This window comes from Mobula birostris, chromosome 31, assembly GCF_030028105.1.
Source record: "Mobula birostris isolate sMobBir1 chromosome 31, sMobBir1.hap1, whole genome shotgun sequence".
Classification (NCBI taxonomy): Eukaryota; Metazoa; Chordata; class Chondrichthyes; order Myliobatiformes; family Myliobatidae; genus Mobula; species Mobula birostris.
Window position 1 is genome coordinate 33,372,572 of NC_092400.1, and position 18,618 is coordinate 33,391,189.

At 42.5% G+C, this 18,618-nt stretch overlaps 1 protein-coding gene across 2 annotated transcripts in view; it reads right to left on the reverse strand.

Annotated features, from left to right (window-relative positions):
• ptpn11a (protein tyrosine phosphatase non-receptor type 11a) overlaps positions 1–18,618 on the reverse strand; it is a 63,307-nt gene that overhangs the window by 24,868 nt on the left and 19,821 nt on the right. For both annotated transcript variants that reach the window (XM_072247489.1, XM_072247490.1), the window contains exons 5-11: positions 14,967–15,083; positions 12,755–12,868; positions 10,191–10,287; positions 8,195–8,274; positions 7,491–7,649; positions 6,062–6,193; positions 5,800–5,954 (exon numbers count right to left, since the gene is read on the reverse strand). In XM_072247489.1, coding sequence (XP_072103590.1) covers positions 5,800–5,954; positions 6,062–6,193; positions 7,491–7,649; positions 8,195–8,274; positions 10,191–10,287; positions 12,755–12,868; positions 14,967–15,083 — 854 coding nt within the window. The remainder of the gene's footprint in view (positions 1–5,799; positions 5,955–6,061; positions 6,194–7,490; positions 7,650–8,194; positions 8,275–10,190; positions 10,288–12,754; positions 12,869–14,966; positions 15,084–18,618) is intronic.

An 18,618-nucleotide genomic window follows, 5' to 3' on the forward strand; every position in this document is an offset into this window, starting at 1 on the left:
AGAGCTCCCCGGTGGTCATGCCCCTCAGCAACAGGTATATCACTTTGTATACTGTCAGGTGGGATGACCTAACAGAGGTCAGGTCCCTAGCACTGAGCCTGCCTCTGTCAGATGGAAAGGGGGAAGAAAAGGCACGCTGTGGTGATAGAGTATTTGTTAGTTAGGGGAACAGCCGGGGGTTCTGTGGGCCAGGACGAGATTCCCGGTTGGTATGTTGCCTCCTGGGTACCAGGGTCCAAGATATCTCGGATCAAGTCCTCAACATTCTTATGTGGGAGGATGAACAGCCAGAAGTCGTGGTCCATGTAGGTACCAATGACATGGGTAGGACTAGTGACTAGGTTCTGCATAGTGAGTTCAGGGAGTTAGTGCAGAACCTAGTCACAGTCAGTAAGTTAAAGTGCAGAACCTCCAGGGTTGTGACCTCAGGATTGCTACCCGTGCCACGTGCTAATGAGGCCAGAACTAGGAAGATTATACAGTTTAATACGCAGCTAAGAAGTTGGTTTAGGAGTGAGAGCATAAGATTTTTGGATCATTGGGCCCTCTTCCAGGGAAAGTGGGTCCTGGACAAAAAGGACGGTTTGCACCTGAACTGGATGGGGACTAATATCCTAGTGGGAAGACTTATTAATGCTGCACAGTGGGGTTTAAACTGGAGTTGCAGGGGGATGGGAACCAGAGTGCCAGAACAGTTAATGGACAGGGCATAGCGGCAGATGTTGGTAAGACCTCAGACAAAGTTAGAGATCAAAAGGTTGAGCATGGTGCAACAAAATCGAAACGGGTGAATACAAGACTGTAGGTGTTATATCTGAATGAGCGCAGTATACAGCATAAAGCAGATGAACTTGCAGATTGGTAGGTATGATGATGTAGGCATCACGGAATCATGGCTGAAAGATTATAGCTGGTAGCTTAATGTCTAAGGATACACATTGTATCAAAGGATAGCCAGGAAGGCAGAGGGGACAGCATTATTCTGTTGGTAAAAAATGAAGTGAAATCATTAGAAAGAGGTGACATAAGGTTGGAAGGTGTTAAATCATTGTGGAATGAGCTAAGGAACTGCAAGAGTAAAAAGATCCTCATGGGAGTTGTATACAGACCCCAAACAGTAGTAAGGATGTGGTCTACAAATTACAACAGGAGGTAGGAAAATGCATGCCACAAGAGTAATGTTACAATAGTCATTAGGGACTTCAATACACAGGTAGATTGGGAAAATCAGGTTGGTGCTGGATTCCAGGAGGGGGAATTTCTAGAGTGCCTACGAGATGGCACTTAAAAGAACTTTAAGGGGCACTTGATCATAACATGATCAAATTCACACAAAATTTGAGGAGAAAGTAGGTCAGGTGTATCAGTATTACAGTGGAGTAAAGGGAATTACAGAAGCTTGAGAGAAGAGTTGGCCAGAATTGATAAGAAAAGAACACTGGCAGGGATGGCTGGAATTCCTGGAAGCTATTCGGAAGGCACATGATATATATATCCCAAAGAGGAAGAAGTATTCCAAAGGAAAGATGACACAAACAAGAGAAGTCAAACCAACATAAAAGCCAAAGAGAGGGCATATAATAGAGGCAAGATTAGTGGGAAGTTAGAGGATTGGAAAACTTTAAAAACCAACAGAAGGCAACTAAAAAGTCATTAAGAGGTAAAGATGGAATACGAAAGTAAGCTAGCTAATAATATTAAAGAGGATACCACAATTTTCTTCAGATACATGAAGTGTAAGATGGAGGCAAAGGTGGATATCTGACTGCTGGAAAATGATGCTAGAGAGGTAGTAATGGGGGACAGTGAAATAGCAGATGAACCGAGTAAGTATTTTGCATCAGTCTTCACACTAGCAATATGGTAGAAGTTCCAGGAGTCAGAGGGCATTAGGTGTGTGAAGTTACCATAACTAGAGAGGATGTTCTTGGGGAACTGAAAAGTCTGAAGCTAAATAGTCACCTGGACCAGATTACGCAGCGTTCTGAATGAAGTGGCTGAAGAGATCCTGGAGGTATTAGTAATGATCTTTCAAGAGTCACTAGATTCTGGAATGGTACCAGAAGACTGGAAAATTGCAAGTGTCATTCCACTCTTCAAGAAGAGAGAGAGGCAGGAGAAAGGAAGCTATCAGCAAGTTAGTCAGACCTCAGGGGTTGGGATGATGTTGGTGTCAATTATTAAGGATGAGGTCTCAGGGTACTTGATAAAATAGTCCACAGTCAGCATGGTTTCCTCAAGGTAAAATCTTGCCTGACAAATCTGTTAGACTTCTTTGAAGAAATAACAAGCAGGATAGACAAAGGGGGATCAGTTGATGTTGAGTTCTTGGATTTTCAGAAGGACTTTGACAAGGTGCCACACACGAGGCTGCTTAGCAAGCTACAAGCCTGTGGTATTACAGGAAAGATTGTAACATGGATAAAGCAAAGAGTGGGAATAAAGAGGGCCTTTTCCTGGCTGGCTATAGGTTACTAGAGGTGTTCCACAGAGTTCTGTTTGGGACTGATTCTATTCATGCTACATATCAATGATTTGGACGGTGGAATTGATAGCTTTTGTGCAAAGTTTGCAGACAATATGAAGATAGGTGGCGGGACAGGTAGTTTTGAGGAAGTAGAGAGGCTACAGAAGGACAGACAGGTTCGGAGAATGGGCAAAGAAATAGAAGATGGAATACAGTGTTGGAAAGTGTATGGTCATTCAATTTGGTAGAAGAAATGAAAGCGTTGACTATTTTCTAAATGGAGAGAAAATACAAAAAACTGAGGTGCAAGGGGACTTGGGAGTCCTTGTGCAGAATTCCCGAAAGGTTAATTTGCAGGTTGAGTCTGTGATGAGGAAGAGAAATGCAATGTTAGCATTCATTTCAAGAGGACTAGAATATAAACACAAGGGATGTAATATTGAAACTTTATAAAGCACTAGTGACACCTCACTTGGAGTATTGTGAGATTTGTGCACCATATCTTAGAAAAGATGTGCTGAAACCGGAGAAGGTTCAAAGGACGTTCACGAAAATGATTCCAGGATTAAATGTCTTGCCAGATGAAGAGGGTCTGATATTCTGGGCCTGCATTCACTGGAATTCAGAAAAATGAGGGGTGACCTCATTGAAACCTATCCAGTGGTGAAAGGCCTTGACAGAGTGGATGTGGAGAGGATATTTCCTATGGTGGGAGAGTCTAAGGCCAGATGCAACAGCTTCATGGTGTCCTTTTAAAACAGAGATGAGGAGGAATTTCTTTAAGCAGAGTGTGGTGACTCTCTGGAACTCTTTGTCACAGGCAGCTGTGAAGACCATGTCTTTATCTATATTCAAGGCAGAGGTTGATAAATTCTTGATTAGTCAGGGCATGAAGTTATATGGGGAGAAGGCAGGAGATCGGCACTGAGAGGAAAATTGGATTAGCTGTGATGAAATGGCAGAGCAGAATCGATGGGCCAAGTGGTCTAACTCTCTCCTATGGTCTTACAACAACCAGCTCCAACCATTCATAGTGCAAACCTCACAAAGCAACTTCTTTGACAAATCAATCTCCAATCTTACCTATAAACAGAAACATTACAGTTTAAAGGGGAATACGGAGGAGATATTGTAAATTCAGTTGCCTTTCCCTATTTCATGAAAGCCCTTGCAGTCAAATGAAGAATAGCTTTGTTTACTTAGAACATAGAAGAGTACAGCACAGGAACAAGCCATTTGGCCCACAATGTTGTGCCGACCCGGCTAAAGAGCAAATCAAAAACACCCAAACACTAATCCTACCTGCCTACACCATGTCCATGTATCCCTCCATCTTCCTTATATCCATGTGGCTATCCAAACATCTTTTAAAACCCTTCTATGTATGCCTACGTATCCCCTTTGGGATCCAAGGGGATCTTGCTTTGTGGATCCAGAATTGGCTTGTCCACAGAAGGCAAAGAGTGGTTGTAGACGGGTCATATTCTGCATGGAGGCCGGTGACCAGTGGTGTGCATCAGGGATCTGTTCTGGGACCCCTTCTCCATGACTTTTATAAATGACCTGCATGAGGAAGTGGAGGGATGGGTTAATAAATGTGCTGATGACACAAAGGTTGGGGGTGTTGTGGACAATGTGGAGGGCTGTCAGAGGTTACAGCAGGACATTGATAGGATGCAAAACTGGGCTGAGAAGTGGTAGATGGAGTTCAACCCAGATAGGTGTGAGATGGTTCATTTTGGTAGGTCAAATAGAATGGCAGAATATAGTATTAGTGGTAAGACTCTTGGCAGTGTGGGGGATCAGAGGGATCTTGGGGTCCGAGTCCACAGGACACTCAAAGCAGCTGCGCAGGTTGACTCTGGTTAAGAAGGCATACGGTGTATTGACCTTTATCAACCATGCGACTGAGCTTAAGAGCAGAGAGGTAATGTTACAGCTATATAGGACCCTAGTCAGGCCCCACTTGGAGTACGGTGCTCAGTTCTGGTCACTTATCTACAGGAGGGATGTGGAAAGTATAGAAAGGGTGCAGAGGAGATTTACAAGGATGTTGCCTAGATTGGGGAGCATGCCTTATGAGAATAGGTTAAGTGAACTCGGCCTTTTCTCTTTGGAGCAGCGAAGGATGAGAAGTAACCCGATAGAGATGTATAAAATGATGAGAGGTATTGTTCATGTGGGCAGTCAGATGTTTTTTCCTAGGGCTGAAATGGCTAACACGAGAGGGCACAGTTTAAAGGTGCTTGGAAGTAGGTACAGAGGAGATGTCAGGGGCAAGTTTTTTTTAAGTGCAGAGATTGGTGAGTGCGTAGAGTGGGCTGCTGGCGACGGCGGTGGCGCTGCGATAGGGTCTTTTAAGAGACTCCTGAATAGGTACATGGAGCTTAGAAAAATAGAGGGGTATGAGTAACCCTAGGTAATTTCTAAGTACGTACATGTTCGGCACAGCATTGTGGGCCAAAGGGCCTGTATTATGCTGTAGGTTTTCTGTGTTTCTAAACCAGGCAGTGCATTTCAGGCATCCACAAATGAGTAAAAACAAATTTGCCCTCACATCCCTCTTAAACCTACCTCCTCACACCTTGCAATACATACTTAGTGGAAGCCAATAGTTAAAGTCTTGGAAACATCTCTCATGGCTGACAGGTACACCAATGAACACTACAACAAATTCACTTTTAACTACTGCCAAGTTTCCAGCATCATTTTAATGAGAATGTTTCAGTGATGTCTTATGCAAGAAGAATTGAGCATCATTACTAAAGTTAAATCAAAGTTCAAGTTCAAAGTAAATTTTTCATCAAAGTAGGTATGTCACCAAACAATACCCTGAAGATTTATTTTCTTGCAGGCATTCACAGAACAAAGTAGTACAACAGCATCAATGAAAAGCTACACAAAACTGACAAATACAGAAAGTCTGTGATGTTCACTCAGCCCGAGGCCGAGGCCTGCTCCCGGCTTCATGTCTATGGACTGACTTTCATTCTGAACGTTATTTCCTTACTTCTATCGTTTGTACGATTTGTTTTTCCCCCTGCCCCTCTCTGCACATTGGGCATTTGACAGTCATTTTAATATGGGTTCTTTGGGTTTCTTTGCTTTGTGGCTGCCTGTAAGGAGACGAATTTCAAGATTGTATAATGTATACATACTTTGATACTAGTTGTACTTTGAATTTCAACTTTTAAACTTGGGAAAAAACAAGTAATAATAATAATAAATAATACTGAGAACATGAGTTGTAGAGTCCTTATAAAGTGAGTCCATAGGTTGTACTCAATGACCGCTGAAGTCCTCTCTTTCAAAGCCACTTTCTTCTCCCTTACCTGCAGTGGACCACGATTGGCCCAGCTTCTGGGATAGTCTCCTGTTTGATATTAACTTCTTCAAGGAAATCCAGGACACCACCTGGATCACTGGGAACACCGTGATCTGGCCACGTTTTGAAATGATATTGCCACACTGTCCTTTCAGTGCTCCCCTAAAAGCAGAGATGTATATTTAAACCAGACAACCCACAGCAAAAAGGGGACACATTTAGTACAAAGAAACACTTAAACAAACATCAATTTCAAACTGCACTCTTACCTGTCCTACTTTAGAAAGTTTGAGCTCCCTTAAAATATAGTCATGTGCTGGGTTCTCACGAATATTTTTGACACGCATAGCACCATATTCCTTCCAGGACGTCTCATCTGGCCAGTATTTCACACATTTGCTCTGAAATTAGTCATTCAACCATTAAAAGAAATTAATATACAAATCAAAATATAAAAGTACACCAGGCTGTTATGGGGAAGAATGTGCTAGGAAGGACTGAGCTGTGAGGTAAATAAATCAAGCAGGTTTATTCCCAAGGTTCATGTTTAGGGCCATGTTTGTACCCTGACCATGAAGCTATCTTCCCACAGCCTTGCAACCATTCTACCTCAAAACCAACAGGCTCTGTCCCCAACTACTTACGGAAACTCTACACAATTCTCATTCCACACAACCCCTGCATGTATCCAGCTAAGAATAAAGCAAGTTACTAAATAAAGTTACTAAATCCAGAAAAAGGAAGAACATTTTGACGTTTACCTTACAGAGGAAAATAAGTTGATCAATAGATTTCAAAAATTTAGGTAGATAAGGATTAAATTCAGAAAAGATGCAACCAAGGGCTACAAGAATAACTATGTTACTATAAGTAAACAATAAGTGCTGTGTTGTATGACGTAGGTGATTATGGCGACCATGATTGTCCTTTGGCAAAATTTTCCCACAGAAGTGGTTTGCCGCTGCCTTCTGGGCAGTGTCCTTACAAGACGGGTGAAGACAATCATTATCAATTGTCTTCAGAGATTGTCTGCCCGGTGTCAGTGGTCGCATAACCAGGACTTGTGATATGCACCAGCTGCCCATACAACCATCCACAACCTGCTCCCATGGCTTCATGTGACCCTGATCGGAGGGTTAAGCACCTTGACCAAGGGTGACCTGCAGGCTAACGGAGGGAAGGAGAGCCTTAACACCTCCTTTGGTAGGGACATAAATTCACCCTACCACCCATAATAATTACTAGGGTATCAATTATCCTTAACTGAGGAAAATAATGGGATTTTGAGATGGGAACATGCAAGGGCATGTAATTACCACAGTATTTTGTGGTATAAACTCAGAGCAGCCAGCAAAAACAGGAACAGGAAATTGTAGAGAGAAGATAGAAAAATTCTATTCTCACCCCCACCTCCGAACACTGTCTGAGTTGGCAACATTCACCAGTGATTGGATGATTACTCTAGTTCGCTGAATCAATGCCTTCAGTAGGGAAATAGTTTAAGTAGATGCAGAAAGATAATGTTATTAGTACTGTAATAGGTGTGTAGCGCTTGACGCAAACTGCTGTTGAACCAGGACCGAGCACATACCAGATGCTGATTACCACCATCTCTCCGCCCAACTTATTACATTCAAATACAGGATCCCTAGATTAGCCAAACATGATTTAAAGATCGTCACGTTCAATGAGGCTTACCTTTCCTCTTTCCACTTCTTTCGTTGTCATGACAATTACTCGCGAGTTTTCTTGAAAAACCATCCTCCAGAAATCATTCAGTGTATCATGCAAACATCCCTGCGTGGCAATGTAAGTCTTTTTTGGCTTGGTTGTGGTTCGATTGCTCTCAATGTCATGCTGCGTTAGACAAATGAATACAGCATATTAACAAGTCAGACCTGACTAATAACTGTTAAATTAAAGAGAAAGAAATAAAGTTACATTTACTGCTTTCCCTTTAGCTATCAAAAATCAGGCAGTGTAGTTCGCTAGAAACAGATTTTGCCAGCTGTTAAATTATTCCATGCATTTCTAAAATTCAAATTCAATATCAAGTTATAAATTTTAGGATGTGATTTAGACAGCTCATGGTAGATTAACAAAACTAATTTAACCCCAGAGGTGTCATAGTGACTGAATAATTTGCATTTTGAGAACTGAGATACTGGTAGAGCCTTTCATTTTCTCTTTGTTCAGCAACAAGATCAGGACCCAGTTATTTATCTACAGTTATACTTCCATAAGACCAAATGCTTTCCACAGTGATTTATCTTAAGATTACTGCTTTTCTGAACTTTGACATTCTCACTACCACCAATTATAAACACACACAAATTTGTCATATCTCCTTCAAATCAGTCAATATAAATCCCATGTGAAAACAGAAAGCACAAAATACTCACCGTAATGAAATTAGCATTGATGTAATCAGAACCAGGTTCAGTCACATCTCCATCATGTAGGACTACTCGAGTATGGTCAACTATAAGGAAAAAATTATTGGTATTGTGTGCCAAACAACTTAACACAGAGACATTGAAAATGCTGTTTAAAACTCCCACTGGAAGAATTAAACCATAGAACAACACAGCACAGTACAAGCCCTTTGGCCACAATGTGCTGACCTTTTAAACTACTCCCAGATCAATTCAACCCTTCCCTCCCACATAGCCCTCCACTTTTCTTCCTTTCACATGCTTATGTGAGTCTATTAAGTGTCCCTAATCTATCTGCCTCTCCCACCACCTCAGCAATGCATTACACACACCCATGTTAAAAAAAAATTACGTTTGATATCCTTCCTGTAATTTCCTCTGATGACCTTAAAATTATGGCCTCTTGTATTAGCCATTTCTGCCGTGAGGAAAAACTTGCTAGCTGTCCACTCTCTGCCTCTTTATCAATCTTATATACCTCTATCAAGTCACTCTCTAGCTCACCAAACCTATCCTCAAAGGACAATTAGATCACAAGATATGGGAGCAGAATTAGGTCATTCAGCTCATCGAGTCTGCTTCATTATTTCATCATGGCTGATCTATTTCCCTTCTCAATCCTATTCTTTTGCTTTCTCTCCTTAGCCTTTCAATAATAATAGGCATCCGTTAGTCTCATGAGACCATGGATTTGCACCTTGGAAGGTTTCCAGGGCACAGGCCTGGGCAAGGTTGTATGGAAGACCAGCAGTTGCCCATGCTGCAAGTCTTCCCTCTCCATGCCACCGATGTTGTCCAAGGGAAAGGCATTAGGACCCATACAACTTGGCACCGGTGTCATCGCAGAGCAATGTGTGGTTAAGTGCCTTGCTCAAGGACACAACACGCTGACTGCCTCAGCCAAGGCTCGAACTAGTGACCTTCAGATCACTAGACGAACACCCTAACCACTTGGCCAGGCGCCAACACTTAGCCTTTCACACCCTGACTACTCAAGAACCTATCAACCCCCACCTTAAATATACACAATGACTTGGACTCCACAGCTGCTTGTGCAAATGATTCACCACCCTCTTGCTAAAGAAATTCCTCCTCATCTCTGTTTTAAATGGTTAACCCTCTACTGAGGCTGTGCACTCTGGTCCTAGATGCCCCACCACAGGAAACATCCTCTCCACATCCAATCTAGGCCTTTCAATATTCAATCGGTTTCAATGAGATCCCCCTTCACTCTTCTAAATTCCAGCAAAAAAAGGGCCAGAGCCATCAAACACTCCTCATATGGTAAGCTTTTCAATCCCGGAATCATTCTCATGAAATTCCTTTGAACCCTCCCCAATGTCAGCAAATCCTTTCTTAGATAAGGTGCCCAAAACTGCTCACAATGCTCCAAGGGAGACCTCACCAGTGCCTTATAAAGCCTCAGCATTACATGCTCACTTAAATATTCTAGTCCTCTCAAAATGAATGCGAACATTGCATTTGCTTTCCTTACCACCCACTCAACCTGCAAGTTAACCTTTAGGGCATTCTGCACGAGAATTCCCAAGTCCCTTTGCACCAAGGATTTTTGAATTTTCTTCATTTAGAAAATGGTCTATGCTTTTATTCCTTCAACCAAAGTGCACGACCATACAATTCCCAGCAGCATTCCCTTTAAGACTTCTTTGTCCATTCTCCTAATGACAAAATCTTTAGGAGAACAACATCTTCATTCTCCTAGAACTATATTCTATGAATCCAAATGCTGTCTGCCACCCCCCCACCACTTATTTGCTGTGTCCCAAAATGGATCAAGTCAGCTGTGAAGCTATCCAGCCAGAATTTACAGTTTAAAGGTAACCAGTCACTGTTGAAGGTTAAGTAGTTACAATGAAACTTGCACATAGGAGAACAGAGGGGCTGGGGGTTAGAGAGAACATATGAAACTAGCTATAACGGGTTTGGGTGACTCCATACTTACAAGGCAGGATGTTCTTGTACCGGTTCTTATATTTATTTTCTTGCCGTTGCCCATCCTTTCGACTGTAAAGAAGCTTGCACTCCTGCTGCTGTAGTGTCTACAACAGAACACCAGGTCAGGTAAATAGTCAAACTTTAAGTGGTGCAACTGTTCTTTCACTTGGTCCTGCCATAAAACTTATTTTGTAATATCCAGCCGAGGGTAAATTGAGATGTGGCTGTGATTTTCCGCAAAGTCAGATTATACAATGACCAGAGATTCTGCAGATGATGGAAATCTTGAGCAACAGAGACGAAAATGCTGGAGGAACTCAGCAAGTCAGGCAGCATTGATAGTTGACGTCTTAGTGTGGGGCCCTTGATCAGGACCTTGTAGGAAGTGGACAGCAGTCAGAATAGGTGGGGGGAGGGGAAGGAGTATAAGCTGGCAGTTGATAGGTAAAAACAGGTGAGGGGTTAGTGGGTGGATGAAGATTACACAAAATAAGTCTCCTTGGTTAAGAGCTACACAATGACTGCCATTAATAGGACCATACTGAGAAATGGACTGAGGGAAAAAAAACACGCTGTAAAATCAGTCGGGCTTTGAGGCTTAAGAGATGAAGACTTTCAGCAATATTATTAATAATGGCAGTGTCTGACAGTAGTCTATCAGTTGGATAGGAACCAGAGGATTTAGACACAGTGAAATGTAGTGGCAGGAATGCAAATAGTTTGACTAAGGACACAGCTGGCTGTCATTTTCATATCCCTCCAGGGATTTATGAACATTGACAGAATCCACAGAACATTATGATCTTAGTCAGAAAACATCTGCGCTTTCTGTAATGTCAACCAAAATATACACTAAATGGCAAACTGCTGTTCGAAAACAACCTAAGTTATCCTTGGAACCGAGAAGCATTTTACACCCAAATGCTAACCACTCGTTTTTTTTTGGCAAATCGGCTGGGCAGTTCCAGAAACTTCTATATTTAAGATCTCCTGTAACCAAATTTTTTGCTAGTTATTTCCACATATTTTTAAAATTATACACAGAATTTGGGCACTTCTGGCAAAGGCAGCATTTACTGCTCATCCCTAACTGGCCTGAAGTGAATAATTTCTTAAACTGAAGTAGTGTGACAGACAAAGGCATACTTGTGATAATTCTGAGTGGGGAGCTCAAGGACTTACAACCTTCTTAAAATGAAGATCTCTAATATATACAGTGCTGGCCAGTGGTATCAGCACCAGACTTCGAGGCAAGTGGACCCGGGCTTGAATCTGGCTGACTCCTTGCACACTTTCCAATCCGTGCTGGGTTGAGCGTCAAGCTAGCAAATCATTAAAAAAATAGACAAAATGCTAAAGAAATGGCAATGTTGTTGCCCAATGCACCACAAGGTGTGGAGAGAAATAACAATATCTACAATACTAATACCTACATCAGAAAGGACTGTGATATTGATATTTTATGTTTCAGGCACTTTATTGTTTCATGATGTGTTTTGGTAGTAAATTGATATTATCTACATGACACACTAGTGTAGTGGTCGGCACAATGTTCTACAGTACCAGCGATCCGGGTTCAATTCCCGCCACTGTCTGTAAGCAGTCTGTACCTCCTTCCCATGACCATGTGGGTTTCCTCCGGGTGCTCCGGTTTCCTCCCACAGTTCAACGATGTACCGGTTGGTTGGTTAATTGGTCATTGTAAATTGTCCTGTGATTAGGCGAGGGTTCGATCAGGGTTTGTTGGGCAGCATGGCTTAAAGATGTATCGATTGGTGGGTTAATTGGTCATTGTAAATTGTCCCGCAATTAGGCTAGGGTTAAATCAGGGTTTGTTGGGCAGCGTGGCTCAAAGATGTACCAGTTGGTGGGTTAATTGGTCATTGTAAATTGTCCCGCAATTAGGCTAGGGTTAAATCAGGGTTTGCTGGGTAGCGTGGCTCAAAGGGCTGGAAGAATATGTTGTGTGCTCTTCAATAAATAAAAAATAATTATTAGAGCCGAAGTAAAGGGGTTGCTTCCTTTACCTGAAATGCTTGTTGTTAAAGACAGAACAAAATGAATACTTTACAAATCTCCTTTCCATCAGTTCTGATTTATTTTTCTCGTGTTATATTGCAAAAGAATTGAAGGACCTACTGACCCCTATAGATCAAGGGTGCTGAATTGACACCATAATGACAAAAAAAAACTCAGTTTCAATCCAGCAGGCAATTTTAACGAGCAATTCATTTCCCCGCTCTGATGAATTCAGTGACCTTCTTATCAACACCTCTGATGAAGTCCTCCATCTTGAGGCCTATCAGCATTTAAGCACTTAAACATGAAGACAAAACAAATAATCAAAATGACTTATTTTACACATTTCTAAAAGGAATCATGATGTTTGCCAGTATTTTTATGTGAATGGGCAGGTCTGGATTTTAATTCTCTGAAACCTTTGAGGTTACCATTATACCAAACCGTGTTCTCAGAAATGAACGGAGAGTCCATGGATTCAATGAACGCGTCACTCATTCCCCAGTGCAAGCTGTTTTCTCTCTGAGTGGCATAGTCAAAAAAAAAACATACCTCAAATTCTTCCCAGAATCCCTGCTTTAACTTGTCCATCATTTCAGCTGGCTTGCTCAGTTCCCTCACTCGACTTTCAATCTCAGCTGCATTAATTCGAGTCGTATTGAGTGGCTGTGGAGATGGGGAAAAGCAAATTATAAAAGCTGTTCCTGTCTTCCCAGACACCTGGAATCGCATGCCCCTCCTCCCATTTTCTTTGACTCTCCAACACAGGGACATTTCAATGTTGCACAGATAGGTTATTTACTTTGTAGCCAAATACCCTGTGGAGAAGAAACGCACTTCTTTCCAATCTTCGTAAGCTTACTGAGGACATGCTCATATCTCTATGGAGATTCAGAACACAATCTAATTACACTGTAAACTCCTCCCTGTAGAAAATTAATCACAACTCCATTCAGAGCTGATTGCATGTTTCAGCTTAAAAAGGTAATAACAATGTAATACACTGCAGAAGCCTGTGCGGGAGCAAGCCTTCGGGGAGAGGGCAGCAGTAATCTCATGTTTTAAGCAATGTGACACCAACAAGCACTGCACTGGCCCTGCAAGCAGAGTATAATTCAAATCACAACAGGACACAGAACATCTTATTAGGAATCAGCCTGTGTAAAGTTCCTGAAGCAGTGCCTTCATTATATTAAATCCAAGCTTTAATTGGGAATCATTGGTGCTTCCAACACATCTATTCACATTTGGATGCTAAACAAAGTGAGAAGAAAATCCTAACAAAGGGCTCATTATTTTCTGATGGGCAGTACGTGCCTTGGCTCTGCTAATACAATTAACAGCATCTGGGAGCTTAGTTGTCACAGCACCCTGTCCACCTTTCCCCACTCTGCTGTCACAAGCCATTCTTCCAGAAAATGCAGCAACTTGCTCTCAAAACACTGCCACTGACATTCATTAACATGCAAGTGTGCCAGCTGCATCTACTATTCTGACTTTAACCCCCATGTTCCACTGAGAGCAAAAAGATAAAGACTTCACTGTCCTTTGGATGAGACATTAATTCGAGGCTCCATCTGCTCTCTCAAGTGCATATTAAAAAAATCCACAAATACCGTCGATTCTGCAGATGCTGGAAATCTTGAGCCACACACATAATTGCTGGAGGAACTGAGCAAGTCAGGCAGCATCCATGGAGGGGAATAAACCATCGATGTTTTGGGGCAAGATTGTTCATCAAGCCTTATACATACAAAATGCAGGAGGAACTCAGCAAGTGTGTACACACACACAAAATGTCATACCTCTCCACAGATGCTGCCTGACTTGCTGTTATCCTCCAGAATTGTGTTGATAAAAAAATAATCTCATGACATTGTTTTGTAAAGAAGAGTTTCTATATCTTGGCTAATACATCTCACGTAATCAATATCACTAAAGCGGAGTTCCTAGCCAGTAGCATAATGAGTATGGTAGAGGTGCTGCTGTATTTACCACGTTCTAGGCCAATTACACTTCAAAATACACATCAAAGTTGCTGGTGAACGCAGCAGGCCGGGCAGCATCTGTAGGAAGAGGTACAGTCGACGTTTCGGGCCCAGACCCTTCGTCAGGACGAACTCAAAGAACAGCTAGTAAGAGATTTGAAAGTGGGACGAAGGGTCTCGGCCTGAAACGTCGACTGTACCTCTTCCTAGAGATGCTGCCTGGCCTGCTGCGTTCGCCAGCAACTTTTATGTGTGTTGCTTGAAATTCCGGCATCTGCAGATTTCCTAGTGTTTACACTTCAAATACCTCATTCTCTTTAAAGTGCTGCAGGACATCCTGAGATTTTAAGAAATGCTAATAATAGGTGTACATCTCTAAGGAGGGTTTATTGATAAAGAATTTAAATATTGCTCTGGAATTGCAGCCTTACATCCCACATCTTGCACCATTTTCTATAGCCAATGCACCTTTATTATTGGACCAAGATCTTAAATATTGACTCTTGGTTCCCTCTGGTGGTAGAGTTTCAACACTGTTATTGAGCAGAGTTTTCAATGACTAGGATGAATGACAAATCAGAAAACAAACTGCAGATGCTGCAAATCTAAATTCTGGAAATACTCAGCATTTACTCTACGTCTGTGGGAAGAGAAACAGAGTCAAAGCTTCAGCTGAAAGACACCATCTAAGTCCAGTTTAATCTCTCCTAAATGCAATAGTTATTATAACAATGCTTCCTTCTCATGTACGGTAGCAATTTTTTTTTGTTTCTCACCTGTTTGAGCTGCAAGACAGTGCCCAGGGTCTCTACCATTGGATTCTTTTTGTAGTGTTCCACCAGGTCTGTCAGGGAATCAAACTTTTCTCCTCCACCAACATCATATTTTCCATCCTAGACAAAGTAAAACGAAAAAAAAAGTACAGATCACGGGGAGGCTGATCATTTCGTGTGATTGACCTTTATGGAAAACACATTTTTATCTGGTTACCACAGATGCAAATAATAATCCTGTGGAGAAGGAACATACCATATAAAATCTGTAATAAAACCAAACAGTACACCTCCCTTTAAATATGATGTGGAGGTGGTCGCAAGCTTCATACGGAAGTGCATTGAAGACACTGTTCCCCAAAAATCAGTCCGGGTCTACCCAAAATGGAAGCCTTGGGTAAACAGTCAGTTCAGTGGATGTTGCTCTCAGTGCAAGGGACCTCCGGAGACCAACAGGAGCTCAAGAGATGCCACTATGATTTACGTAGAGCCATCAAGATGGCAAAGTGGCAACGCAGGGACAAAATCCGGTCACAACTCTGCGACAATGACAAATGGAGCGTATGGCAAGGACTGCACACCATCGTGGGCTTCAAGGGGAAACTCAGCAGTACAGCCAACATTGCCGCCTCGCTCCCGAACGAGCTAAATGCTTTTTTTTAAATGCTTGATTCGAGGTTGATAGGACTGAACCCCCGAGGAGAGCTGTCGACAAGACCTGTACCTTGGTCATCTCCGAGGCTGAGGTACACAGAACATTCCAACATGTCAACAGCCAAAGACAGCGGGGCCGGACGGCATCCCAGAGTGCGTCCTCAAAGTATGTGCTGACCAGCTGGCTGGTGTGTTTATGGACATTTTTAATCTCTCCCTCTCCCCGTGTGCAGTGGCCTCCTGTTTCAAATCGTCCATTATTGTCCCTGTAGCTAAGGGAACCAAGGTGGTGTGCCTGAACGATTGATGCCCTGTCGCACTCACCTCAATTATAAGCAAATGCTTTGAGAGGTTGGTTAAAGACTACATCGGCAGCATGCTACCACCCACACTGGACCCCCTACAATTTGCCTACCGACAGAACTGGTCTACCAATGGCACCATAGCCAGAGCACTACACACCATCCTCACTCGCCTGGAGAAGAGAGATAGATACATTAGAATGCTGTTCTTGGACTACAGTTCAGCATTCAACACCATAATTCCCTCCAGACTTGACAGGAAGCTCAGAGACCTTGGCCTGCACCCCACCTTGTGCAGCTGGATCCTAGACTTCCTATCGGATTGCCAACAGGTGGTAAGGATGGGCTCCCTCACCTCTGCCCCTCAATACAGGTGCCCCCCAAGGTTGTGTCCCGTCTCTTCCTTTACTCCCTTTACACCCACGACTGTACTGCCACACACAGCTGCCACACAATTCGCAGATGACACGACTTTAATCGGCCTCATCTCTACCAGTAATGAGACAGCCTATAGAGGAGAGGTTGACACCCTGACACAGTGGTGCCAAGATAACAACCTCTCCCTCAACATCCAAAAAAAACAAAAGATCTGATTGTGGATTACAGGAGGAACGGGGACAGGCTCGGCTCGATCAACATCAATAGGACTGCAGCTGAGAGGGTGAGTAGTTTCAAGTTCCTCGCTATACCCCTCACCAATGATCTCACCTGGACTGTACACTGGCCTTGTGGCAAAAAAAGCACAACAGTGTGTGTCTCTTCCCCCTCAGGGGACTGAAGAAGTTCAGCACGGGCCCCCAAATCCTCAAGACCTTCCACAGAGGCCCTATGGAGAGCATCCTGACTGGCTGTATCACCGGATTAATGATTTTGCTGAATCACTGGTGGTTAGGTTAGGGTTAATAAAATTAACACCTCTAACCCACTTGATTACCTCACCCTTGGACAATAAAGAAAAAAGAAATGACAAATGAAAAGCAATTCTTTCTCAAATTCCTGTATTGGTCTGCCAAAGTCAGCTGCACTCAGGAGCTGCTTCATAAACAGGGAGCAATATTTATCCTTCAAAGAGCATAATATGCCATTGTCCAGGGGTTGAATTAAAGACGATAGGTACATAAAAACCGTTAACATTATTCTTTACCAAGAGTTCTGCTTTAAGATGCACAAAGCAGTGTTAAGGTAATGTAATTGATGGATACATACATAGTTCACAACCACTGACAGTGAGTTGGGGTTCATTTTAAGAGGGGATCTAACATGATAATGTAATTATGTAAAGGGTTTTTAAACACCCTTTGTGTTCAAGTTTTGGAGTTCAATAAAATATTTTACAGTTTTTCCTTAAGCATAAAACTGTTAGAACAGTCCAACACAGAGACAAGATCTTTATAACTTGTTGGTGATTCTGCATCCTCTGCAGTCGGTGTTTCTCTTGGAGCACAACGCCAACTTAAGGTGATTTTGTCCACTTTGTACACCTGCTCGGGACGTAAATTTTCATCAGAAGCTAACGTAGCGAGCTCATCAACAAACACAGCAGCTACTTGAAACACTGAAGCTATCCTTCATTGTAATCACACTCATAATCCAGTCCTAATTCGTCTTCAAGTAATTTTGCTTGCTCCTTCACCATCTCTCCAGGCAGTCTTGCGCTTATGCAGACGCAGAGTTTAAACTACTTTATGATATATTTATCTAGTTGTGAGCATCTTCCATCTTTCATTGTTTTCCTTATGCACAGCTGATCTTTTTAAATTATTCGTTGTCAGCAGCTTTTCTTTTTTGTTGCTTTATATCATAAACTGTGGAAGAGCCAATGTTATACAAGTTGCTCATGCTTTTCACTGTTGAGTTTTCTCAGAACTTCTACCTTATCTTGTACAGGATAATGCATGGTGTTTGCACTTTACACCACAAGAAGCACTTCCTTTATTCAAAGAAGACGTGACTGGGGTTAGATAAGCCAGGCTATAAAAATAAATGCAGATTAACGCAGAGGGATGACTTGCTTCTTTTAAAGACTCTGCCAACAGCTGATTCTGTTAATGGTGCCACTAAAGTAGAGGCAACGGGTTAGCTCAGTGATGCAGGAAATTTGAAATTAGGTTGGCGAAAATTATGTCTGAACCACAGGTGGAACCAGATTACTGAACGCACAATTCAAGTTGGTCGGCCTGTACCTATGTCAGGCTGCTGTTTATTGACTACAGCTCAGTGTTCACCACAATCATACGCTCAGTTCCAATCAACAAGCTCCAAAACCTGGGCCTCTGTACCTCCTTCTGCAACTGGATCCTTGACTTCCTTACTGGGAAACCACAATTTGTGCGGATCGGAAATAATATAGAAACATAGAAAACCTACAGCTTCGGCCCACAGAGCTGTGCATAACATCTCCTCCTCGCTGACAATCAACAGTGGCACACCTCAAGGATGCATGCTTAGCTCACTGCTCTACTCTCTCCACACCCACAGACGTTTGGCTAGAGGCACAGCTCAAACTGCATCTATAAGTTTGCTGACGACTTAACAATTGTCGGCAGAATTTCCCATGGTGACAAGGAGGCATACAAGAGTGAGATAGATCAGCTGGTTGTGTGGTGTTGCAGCAAAAACACTGCACTCAACGTCAGTAAGACCAAGGAATCGACCAGGACTGAGGTCCTTTAACATCTGCCGGACGATGCTGAGGATGT